Raw genomic sequence first — 22,077 nt, 5'->3', positions numbered from 1 at the left:
TCGGTCGACTAATGGACTCTGGCATTATGGGAGAGTTAAACATGCTTCAGTAGCCTCAGCATTGGAAGAAGGGAAAAAGGTGTCAAACGTTCTCTCTGACATGACATAGACCATTAGCACTGCCATCAGCATTGCAAACATGCATTACAGGATGCTGAGGATGCACGTCAGTAAAAAAAAAAACAGTAGTAAGAAGCATGCAGGCAAATCAATCCAGCTCGATTGTTTTTATTGAGGGAGGAGGGTTGGTGCACCTCAAGGCCTTATCCATATAATGTGACACAACACATAACAATCAAAGGGTAAACTTCACATACGATAAAACGGGGGCTGTGGAATTTATGTGGTCAGTGGCTTGATTCTGGCGTGTCATGCCGATGTCTCTAATCAAATATCAGAGGACTGATGAGAAAATGTAATACAAGGTGGAGTTAGCTGAAGAACACGAGTGCTCTGACGTTGATGGTGTGAAATGTGATTAAAATTGAATCAAGGCATATCAATCATGTGAGGTTAATTTGTATTAACATGCCGTGCCAAAAGCGTGCTTTCAATCCCTGAGATGCCCATGGCTTCAGAAAGGTTAATAAGTTGCCTCACCTCGGCCGAGACGGCGGAGAAAGGAGAGAAGAGGCAGAGCGAGCTTGTTTAATGCAAATTCACAAGAGCACATACAACAATGGTCACATTTATTCAGAACATCTGCTCTTTTGGCCTCATCTTCAGAACCGTTGAGAAGATAATGTTTTTTTTAACAATTTTGGACACTTAAATCGCACTTAAAAATGTATGAGAGAGAAAAAAAAACAAGAAAGAAAAACAAGTGGCATTTGAAATCGAGAGCTTTCAGCAGTCAAGATTGTTTTAGTGAATGTATTATGTGAGCTTTGTTGTTATCGTTAATTTACACAAACTATTAACAATTGTTAATTGAAAAAAAAAACAGCTGTAATGAAATGAAATATAAATATTAGATGACAAAGGTAAAAAATTTACATTTTGCCTTGGAAACTAAAGTTTGAAGTACTAAAATTGCTAAAACAAACGAACAAATAAAAATAAAAGCTAAATAGAAATAATAACAAAAAAATAGGCTAGACATATTTAGATCAACACCTTAGATAATTTGGGGGGGGGGGGGGGCTCATTAAAAATGTTAATACAATACATACTATAAAAGTATATAAATAATACTAAAATAACAAAGGAACAGAGTTCTCCAGATTAACTCAGGTGCCTTAGCCAATTCACCATTGTTTATAATATATTAAATGAAATTGAATTGAATGAACCTTTTTATTATCAAAATAAATGCCACTGGATTAGATAACTTATATACAGTCTACATGCACAGTATGCACATCCAAGCATTTTGAAGTTTACTTCTTAGAGCCACTATTCTCGCTCTGCATTTGCTCTGCAGCAAAGTTGACAATTAGCTGCTGGATCAAAGTTTAGAGTCAATCCCATTCACAATTGATGAAATGCTTCCAATATTGCACCCTGTGGCCGTCTGCAAATGGATTTAGTGACAATTTGAAGGGAAATAAATGTGCCAGGACGGAGACTTGTATCAGCATCTAAACAGCACACCACAGACACAAACACTCTCGACCCGTCCACTGCCAAGGGCTGACCAACACCTTGGAAATTTGGAAAGAAAAAAAAAAGTGAGGAAGAAAGAGGCAGATAGAGAGAACACATAAATAGGTATCTACACTTCTGCTGACTGGAGTCAAAAGCCCTACTTTGGCGGCAACTGTTTCTCATGTGGACGTCCCTAAAAATAAATTTGCATGGCACCTCAGTGATAAAACTCATGCATTCCGATGGCATTTATTCATGGTGAAGGGGTGAGTTTTGTGAAGCCTGGAACATACTGCTCATATGGTCATAATATGAAAATAATAGCCTAATTATTATTTAATTTCTTAAAATATCCTGTTTAAAAAAATAGCAATGTATAGATGCATTTTAATAAAAATGTTTTTCTGTCTTGTATTTTATCTCAAAATAAATTGGGAATTAGAGGAAATAAGATAATACAGCCTATCATATACATAAGGTAAACACACTGTAAAAAATATGTTCAAGATTTGTTATCAAAACATATTTTCTTTTGTCAAATCAACTTTATAATAATTTATTTAGATGAGATAACTTATTATTTTGAGTTTCTGATGATTGAATTAATCTCCTTCATTGTATTAACTCACTTTTTCCAGTTAAATGAACTTAAAATTTTAAGGCAACCAGGTTACTTACTTTTTTAAGTTAAACCAACAATATTTTTTCACAGTGTAGTTATCACAACATTTTTTTCTTTTGTCAAATCTACTTAAATAATTTATTTAGTTGAGATAACATATAATTTTGAGTTTCTGATGATTAAATCATTCTCCTTCATTGTATTAACTCACTTTTTCCAGTTAAATGAACTTAAAATTTTAAGGCAACCAGGTTACTTACTTTTTTAAGTTACAACAACAATATTTTTTTTTTACAGTAATGTATATACTGTAACTGCTGCCGTAATAACAGCCAATTTAAAATGCTAGCTATTTGCATGTATTTATCCATTAAAAAACTTGATCACACAATTAATATTTCAATTGAGTCAGACTTAATAATATTTGAGTGTAAAAGTTCCAGCATCCAAAATAAATGCAAAAAAAATATTTTTTTCATGATCCACTCAAAACCCCCAGTAGCCTACTGTACATGCTGTTATATATTCAATAATGGTCATTTGGGCTGATATTTGGTGTTCTACATAATATTTATTATGTCCTTTAGCTAGCTATTTGTCACCACGATTGTACTTTATTAGACAAAATCATCAGTTTTGTAATTTCTTACATCGTGTCTACAGCGTGCGAGTCCGTCTAATGTTACACTGGACAAAGCAAAGATGCAAATGATGTGTCCTCCGTGTAGCCGCTACTTCAGAAGAACGGGCATTACTATCAATGAATCATTGTGTCGCACTGCGCCACATTCAGTGTATAGGCTACATTATCACAAATTATGAATTATGTGTGTATAGCCAGCACTAGTCAAGAAGGAAGATTAGACATGTCATATATCTGCAGGAAAGAAAATATCATGGGCAAAATGTGTTAACATTTCAAACATGTTAGTTTTATATTATTTGAAACTGCCACAGCAGCCGAGCCTATTGACGCGCTGTCGCGTCGCTTGATTCCGGTGTAGAGGGTGTTATGCTCAGGATGATGATCATAATTTGTGTGTAATTATGAGTTTATCCTGATGGGAATATACAAAAATCCTTCAACTCCAACAACCTTTTGGAAACAGGGTGTTTTAACCACACAAACAGCTCAATTTGAATGAAGCGCCCATATTTTACAGCTCCATTTCTGAATCAGATTCAGTTCCCGCCCCGAGTGTAAACCCTAACGTGATTGGTTGTAGCGAGAACGTGATACGATGGTCAGCTCAACGTGGCCGTTATCTGATTGGCTTTAGGAAACGGTGGGTGGAGTCCACTTATTTGTGGATTTGTCTGTACCTTGACACTAGAAGCGTTTCAAAATCCACAAATGCGTGAGGGATTTATAAATGCATAGAAAGCGTTCACAAATAAATGCCAGGCAGAGTTGTGTTTGTGGCACAAAAAAAACAAAACAAAAAAAAAATATATATATATATATATTTGCAAATCTCATTTTTTTATTTTTATTTTTTTTTATTATTTGTGGATCATAATCAATTCATTTGGAATAATGTAACAATTCTCACCCCATAAATGGATGTCAATGTTAAGCATTTACCAATGTGTAGCTCAGGGCTCATACAACTAGTACTCAAGTGTACATAAAACACATTTTAATAAAACACATTCAAAATGCAGAGGGAAAGGTTAAAAAAAATAAACAAAGTGAGAGTACCAATTTATATAGAATACTTCCTTTAGGTTGAAGGTTGGAAATAAACAGACCTATCTTCTTTAATTATTTGCATCCTTTTAAATGAGCAGTTTTTAGAGATGGTCAAGATAAACATGAGGTCAAAGATCAAGAGAGCAGAAACAAATAATATACAAAATGTCAGGGTCAATCTGTCAGACCATATGGCTCTCATACATCAAGTAAAAACCTCAAAAGCTGATCTTTGCTTGTGAGAGGTCAAGAAAGCTCTCGCAAGCATTCAAAGGACTGAAGAGATGATTGAACTAAACAGGGAGAGGGAAAAAAAGGACAAAGCTTGAGCAAGAAGGCCTTGAAGACAGACTTTTAAAGACACCAAGAAATAAAAATTGACAATTAGCAATTACCAACAATTCAATTATCTTATCAATTCCCGATAGGCAAATTCAAGTCCCAATTATTTTACTCACATATACTGTACGTCAATAGGGAAGACAAGCTGAATGTTCTCTGTTCACTCAAAAAAAAAAAAAAATTCAATCTTGACCTGCCCTAATGTCATTGCTTTCCTTTTCTACACATAATTACAATTACATACAATTATAATGGAAGGGCACAGGAAAAAATAAATAAATAAATAAATAAATACATAAAAATACTACTATACTACTGTATATACTATACTATACTATACTATACTATACTATACTATACTATACTATACTACACTATACTATACTATAAAGTTTATGTGGCATGCAATCACAAAAATCTAAAATTCTGGGGCCAGCTGCATGTGTCCAAATTTCATTCGTAACCGTTCTCAGAAACAATCTTTAAACAGGGCTTTAAGAGTAAAATACTGAACTTGTCCTTTAAAATCAATTCCCCAAAATCTTAAAAGATCTAAAAATGTCATAAAGGCATCATAAAAACAATCAATCGAGCGGTCTAATCTAAATCCAGAATCGAGTGAACTTATGGGTTAATTATGACTTCAGTAAGAGGGTCACAGAAAGCTATTATATGATTTCTAAAGATCTGGAAAATAACACACAAGTTGAATGGACCACCTTCTGATACGTGTATGCTTCATTTGTACACTCTTTTTTATTTAAATACTACAGTCCCTATTCATTGTGTTTTTTTTTTTTTTTTAAAACACTAATTTTCCCCTTTTGCATTAGATGGAAGAAAGTCATATAGTTTGGAACGACATGACATGAGTAAATTAAACATGAATGACGACAGAATTCTCATTTATGGATGAAATAATCCTTTCTCACTACTCTACCTTCTATCCTAAGTTGATTTTAATGCAGCCCCCTTCCTTACTCTTTTCAATACCCTCCAAAAAATTACTTTAAAAAAAAAAAATACTCTCTCTCTTTTCCCAAAACTGACTTTGTAGTGCTGGTCTCCAATCAGGACGAGGGCTGTTGTGCGGTTGTCTGGGCTCTTGGCTCAGCTTTCCACGAAGAAGAGGCTTTTTTACATCACAGAGTGTGTTGATATTCAGCAAGGCTCCATCTTGAGCAAGCAGCAACGGGATTGTTTACCCGAAAGGCAGGCAAGGGGAGGCAATGGGGGGAGTAGCGAGAGCGTTGTCCCCTCTACTCTTCAGACCTCTCACTACACTCTCTTGCCACCCTGAACCAATTCCACCACAGAGTCTCGGGGACAAATTAAACATGCTAAGATGTCACCACACAGTCCTGGAGAGCAGGAGGAGAGGATCACACGGAGATGTGGCCTCTGCACCATTTTTGATTTGTATGGAAATTAGAAGTCAAACTACTCGAACAGCCAATAAAGTTGCAGTCTGGTACATGTAACATTTAGATAAGAGACTATAGCGGCAATTACCACTGATAACATGACCAGAAAGTAAATAAAACATAAATGCCTTTGGATAATGCTGACACGATATAGGAAGTCTATAAGAAAACAGTTGTGTTGACTATATTTTTAATACATTTAAACACATTCTCTCTCACATCTTTGTTTTAATTACAATCAAAATAACACTAAACCAAGTTAATGTACTGTAATTTCAATCAAACACAGTGGATGATAATAACTTCATTTTAAAAATGTGTTGTGCTAATCTACACTCACCTAAAGGATTATTAGGAACGACATAATGCTCGTCCAAATCCACACTAGTACTGTACCGAACATAAGATCATCAGCAAATGCAAAACTAGATTTATGGCACACACTATGGATATGAGTGTTCTTTCTTTGAACAAATCGGTATGTCTCAACTAATGTCTACTTTTCTCTTTCCTGGGAAATTAAACCAGAATACTTGTCTTATAGTGAGTACTTCTTAAGATAATACGACTTTAGCTGAAAGATATTTAGCCGGAAAACTTTCAATTAATCTCAGGCTTAACAGCTTGAGAAGTGGCATTATGTATTTAAAAGCTATTCCATGAATAACACATAATTATCGCATTTTCATAGCTCTCTTTAGACTTCAAACCAGATGTGGACATCATGTTGCAGTAGCATACAACAATGTTGTCATTTAACTTTCTTAGGGGAAATCAAGTTGAGAAAAAGAAACAACTTCCACTGCCTTCTCAAGTCAATGATCAGCAAAGCTTGCACTTAAATATGCCCCCAAATGAGGAGTTATGAGGAAAAGACAAAGTTTTAGAGTTTCTTCGAGACAGGTACCACGGCATGGTGGTATTTTCAAATGGGCTGTAAAGTGCGGTGGTTGCCCAAATTGCTCCCCTCTGAGATAAGATGATTAAAGTCAGTGGGACATCCAAGTGTAGCGATAAGAGCCAGGAACAGTGGGGTATCCTTCTCAAAATGCACTGACTTCTGTATCCAGGTCACCCCCTGTGGCCTCTCTAATGCACAATAAACTCATTACAACCCATTAATATTTAACTATCTAATTTTCCTGCATATGTGATTTATTAGAGAACGGCAAAAATTAGCGAGACTGTGGGGCTAGGCTGAGGCTGAGCACAGTGGGCAAACAAAGAAAAATTAGCACGGCCACATTGGCTTTATTGAGACAAATTGGCTCTGCGCATGAGAGCAATTAGAGAAATCGCTTTCTTTTCAGATGCATGCCACCAGAAAGCAACTCTCTATTTTGGAATTAGCACTGCAGATTTGATAAAGTCCTCTTCTTTCAGTGGAGAATAATTCAAAGAGAGCAAAAACCTACAGCAGAGCTTCAAGGTCACAAGGGTACACAGGTATCACTTTAAGGCAAGCTGGTTCGTCCAGACTGAAGAATAACTGTTTCAATAACATTTCAAATCAGCAATACAATCTGATAATAACAGAATCATGAATTTATGATTTCCAAAAGTGGTATGTCTCCACTTCCAATACTGTCACTGAAATCATTGCTGTTAAATACACCAGCTGAGAAAAAAAGCTGTGATTTTATAAAAGTGCAGGTGCCAAAACCAGTAGTGATCTGATGATAGAAAGAGCATGCCATCAAACATGTGTGTTGAGAGAAATAGTGTGTGCACTTTAGTGAGTTTTTAGTACAAAACTAAGCTTTAGTGAGTTTTAAGTACAAAACTGGGTAGCCTTGGTTCCAGATGGACATGTTGACGTCTGAGGATGAGTGATTTTCTGGAGTTATGAAAGAGAAAGAGAAAGAGAAAGAGAAAGAGAAAGAGAAAGAGAAAGAGAAAGAGAAAGAGAAAGAGAAAGAGAGGAGGGAGAGGGCCAGAGTCATGTGGACAGACCTGCACTGGCAGATGCTTCCATTCGCAATAAACAGCATCAGCAATAAACAGCTCTGTCCTTAGGGGAGACAAGTGGAATGATCTAACCCCCTGTTCAAAGCGCTTTAGCATGCTGCTTATCAAAAGCCTCCTTTATTATTTTACTGTGGCATTAAGACCAAGCTGTTAATATGAGCCAGGCTGGAGAACAATTCCATTGCGTCCCACATTCATCTGCCGTAGGGCGTGACAGGATTGGCTGGTATGGATATAAACATAATTTTAATCAGGTGGTGGTCCTATGTTATAAAGCCCAGTATGGAAACCGCAAGGAGCTTCCTTTGATACTGGGATCTGTTGTGTTACATAAAATACAGTACATTTGTGTCTGTACATGGTAATGCCTGCATGTCCTTTTTCAAAGACATAACACTGCTGTCATAACAGATTACAGGCTTGAAACTGACAACAAGGCAATTTAAGCAACAAAAAAAAAAAAAAAAAAAAAACCTCTTAGGGTGTCTTGCTTCTGTCTTATGTCTAACAGTCTGTGTAAGGATTTGAGCAAGCGATTATGATATGAAGGAAAATGAGTAAGAGCTCTTGGAATTGAAACAAAATAGCGGGCAGCATATCTGAGGCCTCTGATCACGAACAGGTTAGGTCTGATTCCATCATTTAAGTGTCCAGGTCATTTCTGACATCAGATTTTATAGGTGCACCGATTGCAATTTTTACAGAATGAGTCCGATACCGATACTTTCATTTTTGATACTTGCCAATACAGAGTACTGATACCGGTACCTGTACCTGTATTTTCACTGCATTTGTCATTTTCAAATGTATTGGGTAGAGAAACCAAAAATAATACAAATCATATTAGTCTGAGCTTAACTTGTCCAGGAAATATAGTTATTTTCATACTTAATTTAGCCTGCTAAGATATATTCTATTAGCTTTTGTCACTTTCACTGTTCATTCAATTGCATATTTGATATTTCATTTAATAGCACAGTGCATATATAGGTCTGCTCCAGCACTCAGTGATGAGACTTGGCTCAGTGGTCCAAAGGTTTAGATACTAGTGAAATATCTCTTTTTCAATACTACAGCAAAACTACTAGCCTAATTAATGTAAATTGATCAAAGACAAGTAAACAGTCAGTAATAAAAGCCACAACTAGGCGTTTATATATTTCATTAAAAGGTAACTAAAACCTAAAACAACTTTATTTATTTATTTATTTATTTGTTTGTTTGTTTATTTATTTAATGTGCTATTATGTGCTTCAGGTCATTTTCATGTTGGAAGACCCAGCCTCAACCCATCTTCAATGCTCTGAGGGAAGGAGGTTGTTACCCAAAATCTTGCAATACATGGCCCCGTTCGTCCTCTTCTTAATAGAGTGCAGTCGCCCTGTCCCATGTGCAGAAAAACACCCCCAAAGCATGATCCTACCAACCCCATGCTTCATAGTAGGGATGGTGTTCTTGGGATGGTACTCATCATTCTTCTTCCTCCAAACACGGTTAATGGAATTATGACCAAAATTTTATATTTTGGTCTCATCTGACCACATGACTTTCTCCCATGACTCCTCTGGATCATCCAAATGTTTAATGGCAAACTTAAAACGGCCTTAACATGTGCTGGTTTAAGCAGGGGAACCTTCCGTGCCATGCAAGATTTCAAACCATGACGTCTTAGTGTATTACCAACAGTAACCTTGGAAACGGTGGTCCCAGCTCTTTTCAGGTCATTGACCAGCTCCTCCTGTGTAGTTCTGGGGTGATTTCTGACCTTTCTTATGATCACTGAGACCCCATGAGGTGAGATCTTGCATGGAGCCCCAGTCCGAGGGATATTCACAGTCATGTTTCGCTTCCTAAATTTTCTAATGATTGCTCCAGCGGTGGACCTTTTTTCACCAAGCTGCTTGGCAATATCCCCGTAGCCATTTCCAGCATTGTGGGTGTGTACAACTTTGTCTCTAGTGTTTTTGGACAGCTCTTTGGTATTGGCCATGTTAGTAGTTGGATTCTTAATGATTTATATGGGGTGGACATGTGTCTTTATGCAGCTATGACCTCAAATAGGTGTATCTAATTTAGGATAATAAATGAAGTGGAGGTGGACATTTTAATGACAGACTAACAGGTCTTTGAGGGTCAGCTGATATGAATTCTAGCTGATAGAAGTGTTCAAATACTTGTTTACAGCTGTATCATACAAATGAATAGTTAAAAAGTCATATATTTTTATATTAGCATATTGTGATTTCTGGATTGTTTATTTATTTATTTATTTTTAGATCAAGTCTCGCTCAGTGGACATGCACCTACGTGATTTATAAGTGGGAGAACTTGAGAATTATCCTCACTGTGTGTGTGTGTGTGTGTGTATATATATATATATATATATTGTTTTTGTCAATATCACACACCCCTAGTGCAAATAACTTTTTTTAAACAAATGTGATATAAAATGCAACACCACAACTTGACACTCAATTGATTTTCATTGCTTTTTCTCTATCTCTCTTTCTCATCATAGGCTCACTGGTCATTAAGAGACAAAAATGATGGTAGTTCTCCTTTTAGAGGTCAAGTGCTGCCCTGGGCTCCTCCTTTCTCCATGAATTACTTCAGCATTGACACCAATTATTAAAATACATCTTCATTAGATCTCGCTTCAGAGCTCCATCTGTGGAGCAGCCAGGAGCGTTCTTCACCACCACATCACACTTAATTTACCCAGATCAAACTCATCTATTGCCTGAGCAACTCAAAGCACAGACAAGAGTGGGGCTGAATAGTGTCTCCCCCCAAAAAACTCATTTATTTCAGGTTTTTGCTGATAGTAACTGTTCTATGTATGTGACAGAAAAAAAGCAACCATATGACTACAACATCAATTTGCACTTCAAACTGATGCAAAAAAACAACAACAACAACAACAACAACAACAAAACAGCTTTCCTCACCAAGCAGGAAAAAGGAGGAGTATGTCCTTTTACAGAGAATATCAGTGAAGTGTTCAGGTGCAGCTGTGAGTTTAAATTTCGGTAAGAATTCATATGATGCACCATTTACAGAGGACGGTGGTGCTGATGTGGTTTATAATTCAAAAGCAACAAGCAATGCATGTCATCACCGTGCCGGAGAGTCAGACTTCTATTTTCTTGAGAGCATATGTCAGCGTTGAAGAAAACCTATTAGGGCGAGAGGAGGAGCAAGTTTTGCCAGCATCCATCTTATTTCAGAGCCACATAAAAGCGGAGGCGTTGAATTGCTTTTCAAATGCACTAGGCCATGCCACACACTCAATCCACCAGTGTATCTGATTTGATCCCCCAAGCAGAAACACAAGCAGAACCATTGATTGATACCACCAAGCGAAGGGTGTCTGGGGGAAATGGGGAATAAGAGTGCCAGATAGAGGGGGTGGAAAGGCCAAGCAACTGTGGCAACAAGGAAAACAACATTACAATAAAACCGGAATCTGACAAAGAAGAGGATTTAAATGAGCTCCAAACTGATTTTCTGAAAAGGCTCAGGTTGCTTCTGAAGCATGTATTGACAAGTGGTGACTGTGGACAGTCATGCTAATCTACAAGACTATAATTTAGGATGAAAGGGCACAGAACACTTGAGTTTTTTATCAAAAGATCAAGCCCTGAGCATGTTTGCAGAGGACAGACCATTAGTGAGTATTTTCTTTATATCAGTCATTCTCCAACTGTGGTCAAACAGTGGTAAGTCAAACTGCTTAAGCGTTAAGCAAAATAGCTTCCAAAACTTCTCAAAAATATGTGTGTTGAAATAGATTGAAACATCTGAAATAGGTTCCAAAATAATGAGTTAAGCGAGATAAAGGAACTTGAAATGGAGCAGAGCAAATACCAAATCTCAAATAAGACTCACACTCTGGGGGAAAACTACAAAACAGAGGCTTGTTTTGTATACTTCACAGGGGGAAAGTCTCTACACTTTACCTGGCAGTCTCCAGACAGATATTTAAGCTATAAGCAAGTCGTCCAGAATACTTTTCCCTAGCACCGTTAGTCAGCAGACCATACTCACCAATACATTGTGCGGTAGTTGCGCAGACAAATGAAGCAAATCTTGACCAATGACTGCCCTGCCAGCTCTGCTATGAGGATTTATAGTGTGTGGCTAAACCAAGCATCTGTGAGGCCTTATAAAGTAATTTATCCAAGGAGACTGCCAGCTGCACCAAGTCTCAAAAAAAAAAAAAAAAAACGCTGGAGATAGGGTGAGGACACCACCTACCACCTCCAGCCGGTGGCGTGAAAGTATATTTTAGAGATTGACAGTACACTCAGACTCACTCATCAAATGGCAGACAGTTCAAAGTCAGTAGGATTACCAGTCATAAATAGCATCATCTTTTCCCTTTCAGTCTTTTTTTAGCAGTGAGGTTTAACATTGGTTAATAATATTTTTATTAAAAATGGTATGAGGAAGTAAGGTTCTACTAGCTGAGTGAAAGTTTCCAGAATGGGTCCAAATCGCATCTTACACACTTCAAAGCTGGATTTTCAGAGTTCTAGCTTCATCTTAAAAGAGCAGCTGCAACTATCAAACACAGAAAAGCATATTTCATTCATGAAGACGTGCAGTTAGGGTTCAGACACAGACCTGGGGAGAGACGAGTCAGTAGGTACGCTCCAGGCATAATTGATAGGAACTGAGCCAAAGATGGGTCCCAGAGGAACTCCTCAACTCTTACTTATAAAACCTACACCTTTGCAGAGAAAAACTAAAGAAACAATACAAAGTGTGGAAGCATGAAACCTAAACACAATTATATCTAAAAAAGGTGTTTGGCTTCACAGAAACAGGCTGTGTTTTTGTCACTACCTCAGAAGAGAAGGTGCAAACTCCAGTAGCAATCATCATTTAGGGATTTCGGCAGATCTTGCATTATGCTTAAAGTGTTGCTGGATGAAGTGTAACAGACTGATATAATGTCAATACTGAAGAATAAGAGGAGTTATTGTTATCTGGAGCCGTGTGTCAGTGGGCTAACGCTAGCAAACTCCACAGACTGTGGTCAATCTGCTCTCAGATCAGTTCACTTCAATGACTGATCATCTGACCACCGCTGCACACATGGGCAGAATATTCAATTGTGTTCAATGTCTGACAGGCCCTCTGCAATGCCTCTTTGTGAAACAGGCATTAAAATCAACTGAAGCCATTCGCTGTCAAATGTTCAACTTGCTGCCTTGCCGAAGGAAACATTCACTTTATCCTCATGCAGCAGTGTGAATAAGCAGGGAAAGCAAACAAAGAAACAAACTGGCCAAAACAAAAGTACAACTCTCTGTACTGTAACTTTCTCTTGCGTTCTTTCCTCTTCACTGTCTCTCAAGGGGCTTCCAGTGAAGCGGAAAGGCAGCCAAGTTAACCAAGCATGTCTGTCCTCTGCTCCTATCGAAACCCACAGCCGCTTATAGTACGAATCCCGTGAAGCAAGAGGGATGCTTTGTAAACTGACTCGGTGCTGACATGTACTGTAAAGTACACTTCCAACTCTGCAGCTCTGCTAATTGGCACATAGCTAAACACTCCCTTAAAATGATTGTAGAGACCCCCATAAAAAAAAGAAAGTTATGGGGAAACCAAAACAGCTTTATAAAGATAATTAAGATTTCACAGAGATGACTGGATTCCGAAAGTTTGAAAGGAACAAAAAAAACTCAGCAATCAGGGTAACAGAAACGACATGTCCATATGTGATTAGGAGGAGAGGCAAAGCAGGTTGTCCTTACCTCTAGATTTAGAAGAGAAGGACAGTGAAAGCTGGCTGAACATGTCCGCACTCTCAAACCGCTCCTCTTTGACTTTGAGCCAAAAGCAATTTTCCGCCATCTCCTGAGGCACTACCTGCAAGCACAGAAAAACTCCATCAAACGCCAGCAATACAGCAAGAGAGCACCAATGCACACATAAATGGGCATATACAGCAGCATGAATGCCTGAATGTACATTTGCCATTTACAGTGTGTATGTTTGTGTATGATGGATGACTAGTCAATTAATCAGTTATCAGTTATAGTACATACATAGATACATACAGTGTGTGTTACAACTGATCATTCAACTAGATATTCAGACAACTCAGCAACTAGACTCCCCATCCCTTGTGTATGTGTCTGCTTATGTGTGGGATTTGAATAAGGATCAAAGTTATGTAAACTAGCAGAGAGAGGTGGCAGTTTAAACTATGTATTTTATGGTTTACATATAGTAACCTCCTCCCCCTCATCATCTCTGGCTAATTCTCTCCACTTCATTAAGACACTAGCAATGGGAAATTCAACTGTGCTACTCGTCACATCAAAGCCAAGATGTGTGTATGCAATAAATTAGGTGTTGGCAGAATTTAAAGAATTTAAAGCCTACGACTTTAAAGCTACTGTCTTTCGCTGAAGAGAAATTGAAAGAGCTCTCCGTATAAAACAGCCTCCAGTTTAATGCACTGATATCTTTAGAAAAGGGTCTCCAAAGCTCAGCAGCACCAGGACAGCAGGAATATTTATGTAGCACAAAACTCCATAAGATGGATACTGTTGCTTATAGAAAAATAAAAAATAAAAAACGGAAGGAAGGAAGGAAGGAAGGAAGGAAGGAAAAAAGGAAGGACGGAAGGAATCTGCATATGGAATAGTTTGAGTTTATCACCCGTCATCCTCTTAACATCAGTATCAAACCTCAATGGAAGGAAGGAAGGAAGGAAGGAAGGAAGGAAGGAAGGAAGGAAGGAAGGAAGGAAGGAAGGAAGGAAGGAAGGAAGGAAGGAAGCAAGGAAGGAAAAAAGGAAGGAAGGAAAAAAGGAGGGAAGGAATCTGCATATGGAATAGTTTGAGTTTATTACCCGTCATCCTCTTAACATCAGTATCAAACCTCAATGGAAGGAAGGAAGGAAGGAAGGAAGGAAGGAAGTAAGGAAGGAAGGAAGGAAGGAAGGAAGGAAGGAAAAAAGGAAGGAAGGAAGGAATCTGCATATGGAATAGTTTGAGTTTATCACCCGTCATCCTCTTAACATCAGTATCAAACCTCAATGGAAGGAAGGAAGGAAGTAAGGAAGGAAGGAAAAAAGGAAGGAAGGAAGGAAGGAAGGAATCTGCATATGGAATAGTTTGAGTTTATCACCCGTCATCATCTTAACATCAGTATCAAACCTCAATGGAAGGAAGGAAGGAAGGAAGGAAAAAAGGAAGGAAGGAAGGAAGGAAGGAAGGAATCTGCATATGGAATAGTTTGAGTTTATCACCCGTCATCCTCTTAACATCAGTATCAAACCTCAATGTCTGTATCACTTTAAGGTGTTTTAATCAGAAACGTTCATTCTAAGATTTTTTTTTCCTTTGTTCTTTTTCTCTGCAATCAACACATCACACGTCAAATCCGAAAGAAAAGGAAATGAGAGGCTGTGTTTGGCATGAAATGGCACCTTTGCAAATACATTTATTTCTTAATGGCAGCATACATTGTTGTTGTTACTTGTATAATACATCCCAACAACTACAAAAATATATCCAATAGCATATACATACATTCTACCATTTCAAAGAATTTTGTGGGATATAATTAGACATGGAAACAATAGCCAGAGGAACTGTCAGAATCACAAGTAGTTACTAGATTTATGGATGTATATTCTCTTTTCATTATAAATGAGAGCTGGTAATTTCCTCAACCACAATTTAAGCTTTGAAGAAAAGTATATAGTTCAGTTTGTGTCAAGTCACAGAAGAGAACCGGAGCAGAACACAGGAAGTCCACATACCTCTCGATTACTCAATCGGCTTATTCTTGTGTGAAGTATTTTATAAATATGTAAATTAATTGGCAAACTATTTGCTTTGTGCAACATCCACCCCCTCTCAATTCCACAGTTATCTGTCTGCAACACAGAAATGTAAGTGTGTCTGAAGTCAGAAATTAAAAAAAAAAAAAAAAAATGTCTTAGTTAGCTAAAAAATGAAGAAGTCTGTTTAGCAGGTCAAGTTAACCGATTTACACAATAAAATGTGCCCCAATCTTAAATTAAATATAATTAGTTTAGAGGAATATGTATTTGTGACATTAGCTAATTTTATGTGTTAGCTCATTTTTAGGCCTGTCAAACAATTAATCGCGATTAATTGCATCTAAAATGAAAGTTTAAAAATTAAATATTTCATAAATATATAAAAACATGTGTGTGTATTTATATACATAAAAAAATTATACACAGTGCACCCACATATATTATGTAAACACAAACTTTTATTTTGGATGCGATTAATCATGATTAATCATTTAACAGCCCTACTAATTTTATATAGAGTTGTGCAGATTAGGGGTCGACAGATATGTGATTTTCAGGGCAGATGCTGATACCGAATATTACAGATCAAATAGACTGATAACCAATGTTTAGAACCAATATATGTCTGGTGTTTTGACAAATACTTTCTTTAAATGGTTAAAAACCCAGCAGCATTCTGTAATTTAAAAACCTAGCAGCATTCTGTAAACATTTTACAACTTAAAGGCTCTATTTTAATGTTTAAATTAAAATGTATCAACCAAAAAGCATTTATAATTAATAGAAAATATCAAACTTAAGCTCAGTTCATCAGCTCATCGGTTTTTGTTATGTCGAACACGTCCGAAACAGTTCTCGGTTATGTACTGGTGATGTGAGAACCACTGTACCTGTACTTTCGGTAGTACGCGCATGCTCAGTATCAGCTGCTCGTGCTCATGACTTCTCTCAGCACAACATGTCTCAGTTCAGTTCACTGTTGGAGTTACTGGAGTAAAATATTCGGAAAGGTACTGTCAGGCATGTCTGAACGCGAGTAATTTTATTAACTCGTGGATCAGCGCTGACGTAAGACGAGAACTGTTTCAAACGATTCAGTCTGATTTAGTGTACTGGTTCGACCGGTTCACTAAAAAGAACCGGTTCAAAAGAACGATTCGTTCACGAACCGGCCATCACTAAAAACTTTGCAGCGAGTGAATGTGAAAACCAGGCTTATAAGGGGTGAGCTAAACAAGGTAATGAGACACGGGTGAATGCGATCAGTCATGAGTGCGGGCAGTGAGTTATGGGAAATGTAGTTTGTGAGGGAGTGGTGTGGAGTGCCCTCTAGTGGCTCTGAAGGGCACTCCAGCTGATAAACATTACACTCAATGATGACCCACATTACTGACATCAGATCTCATTTACAATCGGACAATATTCAAGTGGAACAGTGGAAATGCAGAGAGACTGACAGAGTGAGAAATGAGCAGTCTCATTAGTGTGCTACCTTATACGGAGACTCAAAAAAAATCATGACTCTTCCAAACATAATAATTAACACAGGGCTCAGCAAGGATGACCTTGTTCATACTCAAGCAGCAGAGAGAAATACTGTAGCTTCCTCTTGCCTTGGGCGGCTACATCCGTCTCTGGGCAAAAAGTGAGCAGCTCCAAATGGTCTTAGCCGCAGATGCAAGCAATCATTTACTTTTCCATAAAGGAGTGCGGCTCCCCTGTGTGGGTGTTCTAACGGTTAGAGAAATTACATTACAGCACCTCCAGGCAGCAATCTCCGATGTGGCTATTTGAAAGTTCGTTACATGCTTTTGGAAAAGATCGGGAGGAGTGCAGAGGCTGGAGTGTTTCCCGACTTTACTGCTGCCGGCTGCTTTTATTGTCTGGCTGTCATATTCCTCTGTTGTGAGAGATGGAGGGGTCTCCGGTGTGTGATTTAAAATAGCAAGATACAATCTGATTAGCATTCTCATTTTCATCCTCTCACTCTCTCCATTACCAATCACTGACACATCAGCATAATGACACCTGAGAGATCTCAGCGTTACCATGCATGGTAACATCACCTTGACATGTCAAGAAACGATAGGCACATAGTTAAATCACTAATATTTTACTAGATTATTTTAGCAGTGTTTTTAGCTCCAGTAATTCAAAATGTGATGTACTGTGCTGATGCCAAACTCATTTATTCATTTGTTAATAATAGTATATATTTGAAGAGTTCAGATGCAAAAGCCTCTAAGTGCCATTTGAAATTTTCTTCTTTAATGATGATTTTTTATCAAGCTTGTATATTTAAGTTCAGTGATTTCACTTAAATGGCAATGATAATTACCTATTAATTGTTATTTAAGTGAAATTACTGAACTTAAATATACAAGTTTGATAAAAATCATCATTAAAAAAAGAAAATTTCAAATGGCATTTAGAGGCTTTTGCATCTGAACTCTTCATTTGTTCCATTACAAATATATGAGCGTTGCTCCATTATGTGGAGGATTTGGGTTTGAATCCCGCTCTTTGTGTAAAAATGCTTTATTTTAGGGTGTGGTGATGGCGCAGTGGATAAGACACATGCCTTTGGTGTGAGATACCCGGGTTCAAATCCACTGTGAGACACCAATTCGTCCCTGAGCAAGACACTTAACCCCTAGTTGCTCCAGAGGTGTGCGACCTCTGACATATATATTGTAGCTATTGTAAGTTGCTTTGGATAAAAGCGTCAGCTAAATGAATAAATGTAAATGTAATTATATATGTGCACACCCACTACCATTTGAAAGTTTGGGGTCAGTAGGTTTTCTTTTTTTTTCTTTTTTTTATAAATGAATACTTTTATTAGGCAAAAATATACTAGTTTGTTCAAAAGTGACTGTAAAAATGTTTTGATTTGATAAAAAAATAAAAAATAAAATGACCGCAAATAAATAATATTTTATTCGTTTTACTCTAGGGGGAGGGAGACAAAAATAATAAGCAGCACAAACTGTTTTACAACTGTGATAATAATAAGAAATGTTTTTTAGAGCACCAAATCAGCATGTTAGAATGATTTCAAAAGGATTTACTCTGCCATCACATGAATAAATTACACTTTAAAATAAATAAAAAATAGAAAACAGCATTTTTAGACTGCAATAATATTCCACAATATTACTGTTTTATTGTATTTTTTAATGGAACAAATGCAAGTGTTTTATTCACTACAGAACATATTTGCTCATACTGCAAACCACACAAAGTCACCTCACTAATATAAAATAATTAACACAAAAATAAGGAGTGTTGCCCTTGGGGCTAAATGGTTCCTGCTTTGTAGATCTTGAGCTTTTGAGAGATGAGTAGCCCTGATTTATATTATGTACTGAATGCATGATTGCTAATTGAGTTTCTTACTGTGAGTTCTTTATTTTTTATTTTTCATAGGACTCTGCTTCTTGTGGAGGCGTCTATCATCTCTGCACTGATGCATAAAGGAGTTAAAGACAAGGTCGAGCATATGCATGAAAAAGTACAAATAAATTAATCCAGTTTTCAGACTGTAAAAGTTCCCAAGGCGATGGGTCAATTAATGATTGAAAGTAAAAAGGAAAAATACGACATGAAGAGGTTGACCCATAGAAATCGCATTCAAAGCAATGGAGGATTACTCAATATTGTTTTATGTTTTTTTGTTTTGTTTCGATTTAACTCAAAAATGTATTCAATTATAGCAAGAATGTGCATGCAAGGGAACTTGAGCTAATAAAATAGTTTATGGCCAGATATCTTGAAAGGGAGGGAGAGTGAGCCATGGGACAATTACTTGTCCCATGGCTCAATGCTTTTTTTAATAAGCTGCATGTACTCGTAGGCTTTGTACCATCAACTAATACTGAAAAAGCCAAACTTTCTTTTGCATCCTTTCTTCTCATTTTCCTCTTACACGCTGGGAAGGCTAAATTAAAGCAACTATTTGCAAATAATTGCAGACCTTGGAGTGTGTTTTTCAGTTCTAAGAACGTGTGTGTTTTTAAACCGCTCAAGCTTCAAAGGTGTCTTTGTCTTTCTTACCTTGGACCAGTTAACCCTCTTCATGACGCTCTCAGGTTTGTAGGTCTTCTTGGGCACCAGCCCGTATGGCAGCTGGACAACGAGCGGAGGAGGAGCCAAAGGCATACCCGGAGGTGGGGGCGGGCCTCCTCCAGGAGGTGGAGGCGGAGGTGGAGGCCCAAAGCCGGGTGGAGGTGGAGGAGGAGGAGGTCCCAGAGATGCAGGTAGAGGAGGTGGTGGAGGGGGAGGTATACCACCACATGGGGGCGGTGGAGGGGGCGGAGGAGGAGGTGGTGCAATGCCCCCTGCTGCAGGTGGTGGAGGAATGGCACCAGCTGCTCCAGGTCCTGCTGCAACCTGCAAAGGGATTATAAAGAGTGAGAGACAAGAAAAGGCCATCTTACTAGACCACTGTAAGCCAAACATTCACCTCAACCACTCCCGTTCAGCCTCTATACCCAAAGGCCCAAGCTTTTTTATCAACATTACATGTTTTATCCCATCAGAACTAGCAGGTGAGACAAGGGCACAGTAGAGTGGAGGATAAAAGACAGTGTTTACAGAAGCTGACTTTTACATTTTAGGAGAGTGCCTTTAAAACAACTCTAAAAATCACACAGAGAAGGGGGGGGGGGGGCTTCTTGCATGCATTAAATAAGAGTTGATATAAGCAGATGGATGATTTAGGGCTGCCGTGGCCTTCCCTCCGGGCACCTGTTCCCTCAGCAGCACTGAGCATCTGCCCATCTAGCGCACAGAGCCCCGCCTCCTGAGAGCCAAGCAGGGGCTAGCGCTCAGAGGACCATGAGTGCACCGTCTGATTCTCTCGCTGGGGAAACTGGGACACGGCAATTCCTGAGGGGCAGGTAGTCACATTGAATATGCAAATAAATAAATGGCAGGTCGGTCGATGTGACCGATAGATTCTTCTGGAATGTACACACCTGTCAAGTGACTGGGATCTCAAAGGAGCAATTTGACAAGTGTTGAACAAGCAGTGAAGTGTCTAAGTGTGTATGTGATGGGAGGATGTTCTGGTAGACATTGGAGTGTTGTTTCATCCAGGGTCAAAAGTGAACACTAATCTAAACTTGAGTAGAAATGGGATTTGGTGAGCAATTAAAATTACTTGTCTATTTGTCTAATTACTTGTTCTAATAATAATAATAATAATAATAATAACATTCAAACTATATACTAAAGAAAACATGTCACAACTTAATGTTTTAGCATACAAATGTCTATTGAATTATTACTTTATCATCAAAAGACTATGTAGGATATTTTTATCTAGAACTTTATGTGAATGCTTAAATGACTGCACAGGTTAACTGTGGATCCTACTGTAGCAGATGTTCAGTAAATAGAAAAAAAAAATAAAAAAAATAAAGCTAAAGAAGGTGAGATAAAGCTTAAAGGTGCTATATGTATTTTTTAGCAGCCTCTATCTATGATGTTTCAGATTGCAACCAAATTTTACAAGAGCGTTCGTGCTATTGTCCGTGCTCAAACACAATAGCAAGCACTCACAGTAAACAGCCACACTGAGACTACACACTGGAGAAAGCATCACAAAACATGCTGGAAACTCAAGTAAAGTCCAACTGCAACGTTACAATAATAACTATCCGTATATCTTTCACAACCAGCAATGTCAACATAGATGAATGTATAATATGATAACAAAAACGGTTACTGAACTATATTGAACAATTTCAGTGTAACAGTAAGATCGTAAGAAGTAACATTCCTGTACTGAACGTGTCTGGAAATGTGTATTATAAACAATATGACAGTGGGATGAGTGACGTTAGATAGATCTAGTACATAAAATAAAAGTTTCATCCTCAAGCACCTACTTTTTGTTATCCTGGAACAGTCTTTTGTATTCATTTCATGTCTCATATAAGTTGTAGTTTACCTTGCTATTTCATTACAGTTTACCATTATTTCAGCATATCTGAAAAGGTGATAGCAAAACCCAACATGTGGATCATTGTAATGTGTGATTACAACCCCTTCACACACAGCCATTAAAAAAGGATTCATTTTAGACGAAAAGTTACATATAGCACCTTTAACTCGGGGTGACATCAGGTACTATACAGCAGCATAATATAAGCAACTTCTATGGGTCTCGAGGATTCCTTTAAGCTTCACTGACTTCCACTCACACACAAACATAATTTAAAAGCCATTTTAGATTTAGATTAGCAGTAGAAAATGAAAAACCGCCTGACACTGAGGGCATTACTCAAAAAGAAACAAACATGGTGAAGTTTATTACGATCATCTGTTATTGTTTTTAAGGCATAATGACACAAGCATTCATTCGTTCCGTATGGAACATACTTAACTGTGATTACACTGAATGACAAGATGACAGTATCGATATTTGTTTGTGGATGAAATATGGAAAGCATTTTGTGTAGACTGATTCATCTCGTTTAATCATAAAGCATAACCGATGAGAGTAAACCATTGGACTTGATTAACATGTAAATTGCCTCCGTAATTTGCTAATAGATTGAGCGTATGAATGGGATGCAGCCACCTGAACCTTTAGCAGTAATGAGAAGAGTAATCGGGCTTGAACACT

At 37.7% G+C, this 22,077-nt stretch overlaps 1 protein-coding gene across 6 annotated transcripts in view; it reads right to left on the bottom strand.

The window, feature by feature from the left end:
* Positions 1 to 22,077, bottom strand: part of diaph2 (diaphanous related formin 2) — a 453,020-nt gene that overhangs the window by 264,439 nt on the left and 166,504 nt on the right. For all 6 annotated transcript variants that reach the window (XM_039655194.2, XM_039655195.2, XM_089134932.1 and 3 more), the window contains 2 exons: positions 19,500 to 19,835; positions 13,399 to 13,513 (listed from right to left, as the gene is read on the bottom strand). In XM_039655194.2, coding sequence (XP_039511128.2) covers positions 13,399 to 13,513; positions 19,500 to 19,835 — 451 coding nt within the window. The remainder of the gene's footprint in view (positions 1 to 13,398; positions 13,514 to 19,499; positions 19,836 to 22,077) is intronic.

The sequence above is a fragment of the Pimephales promelas genome, chromosome 9 (genome assembly GCF_988280905.1).
Source record: "Pimephales promelas chromosome 9, fPimPro1.hap1.1, whole genome shotgun sequence".
NCBI classification, from domain to species: domain Eukaryota; kingdom Metazoa; phylum Chordata; class Actinopteri; order Cypriniformes; family Leuciscidae; genus Pimephales; species Pimephales promelas.
The sequence above is the reverse complement of the archived record's forward strand: the minus strand, read 5'-3'. Positions and strand labels throughout refer to the sequence as shown.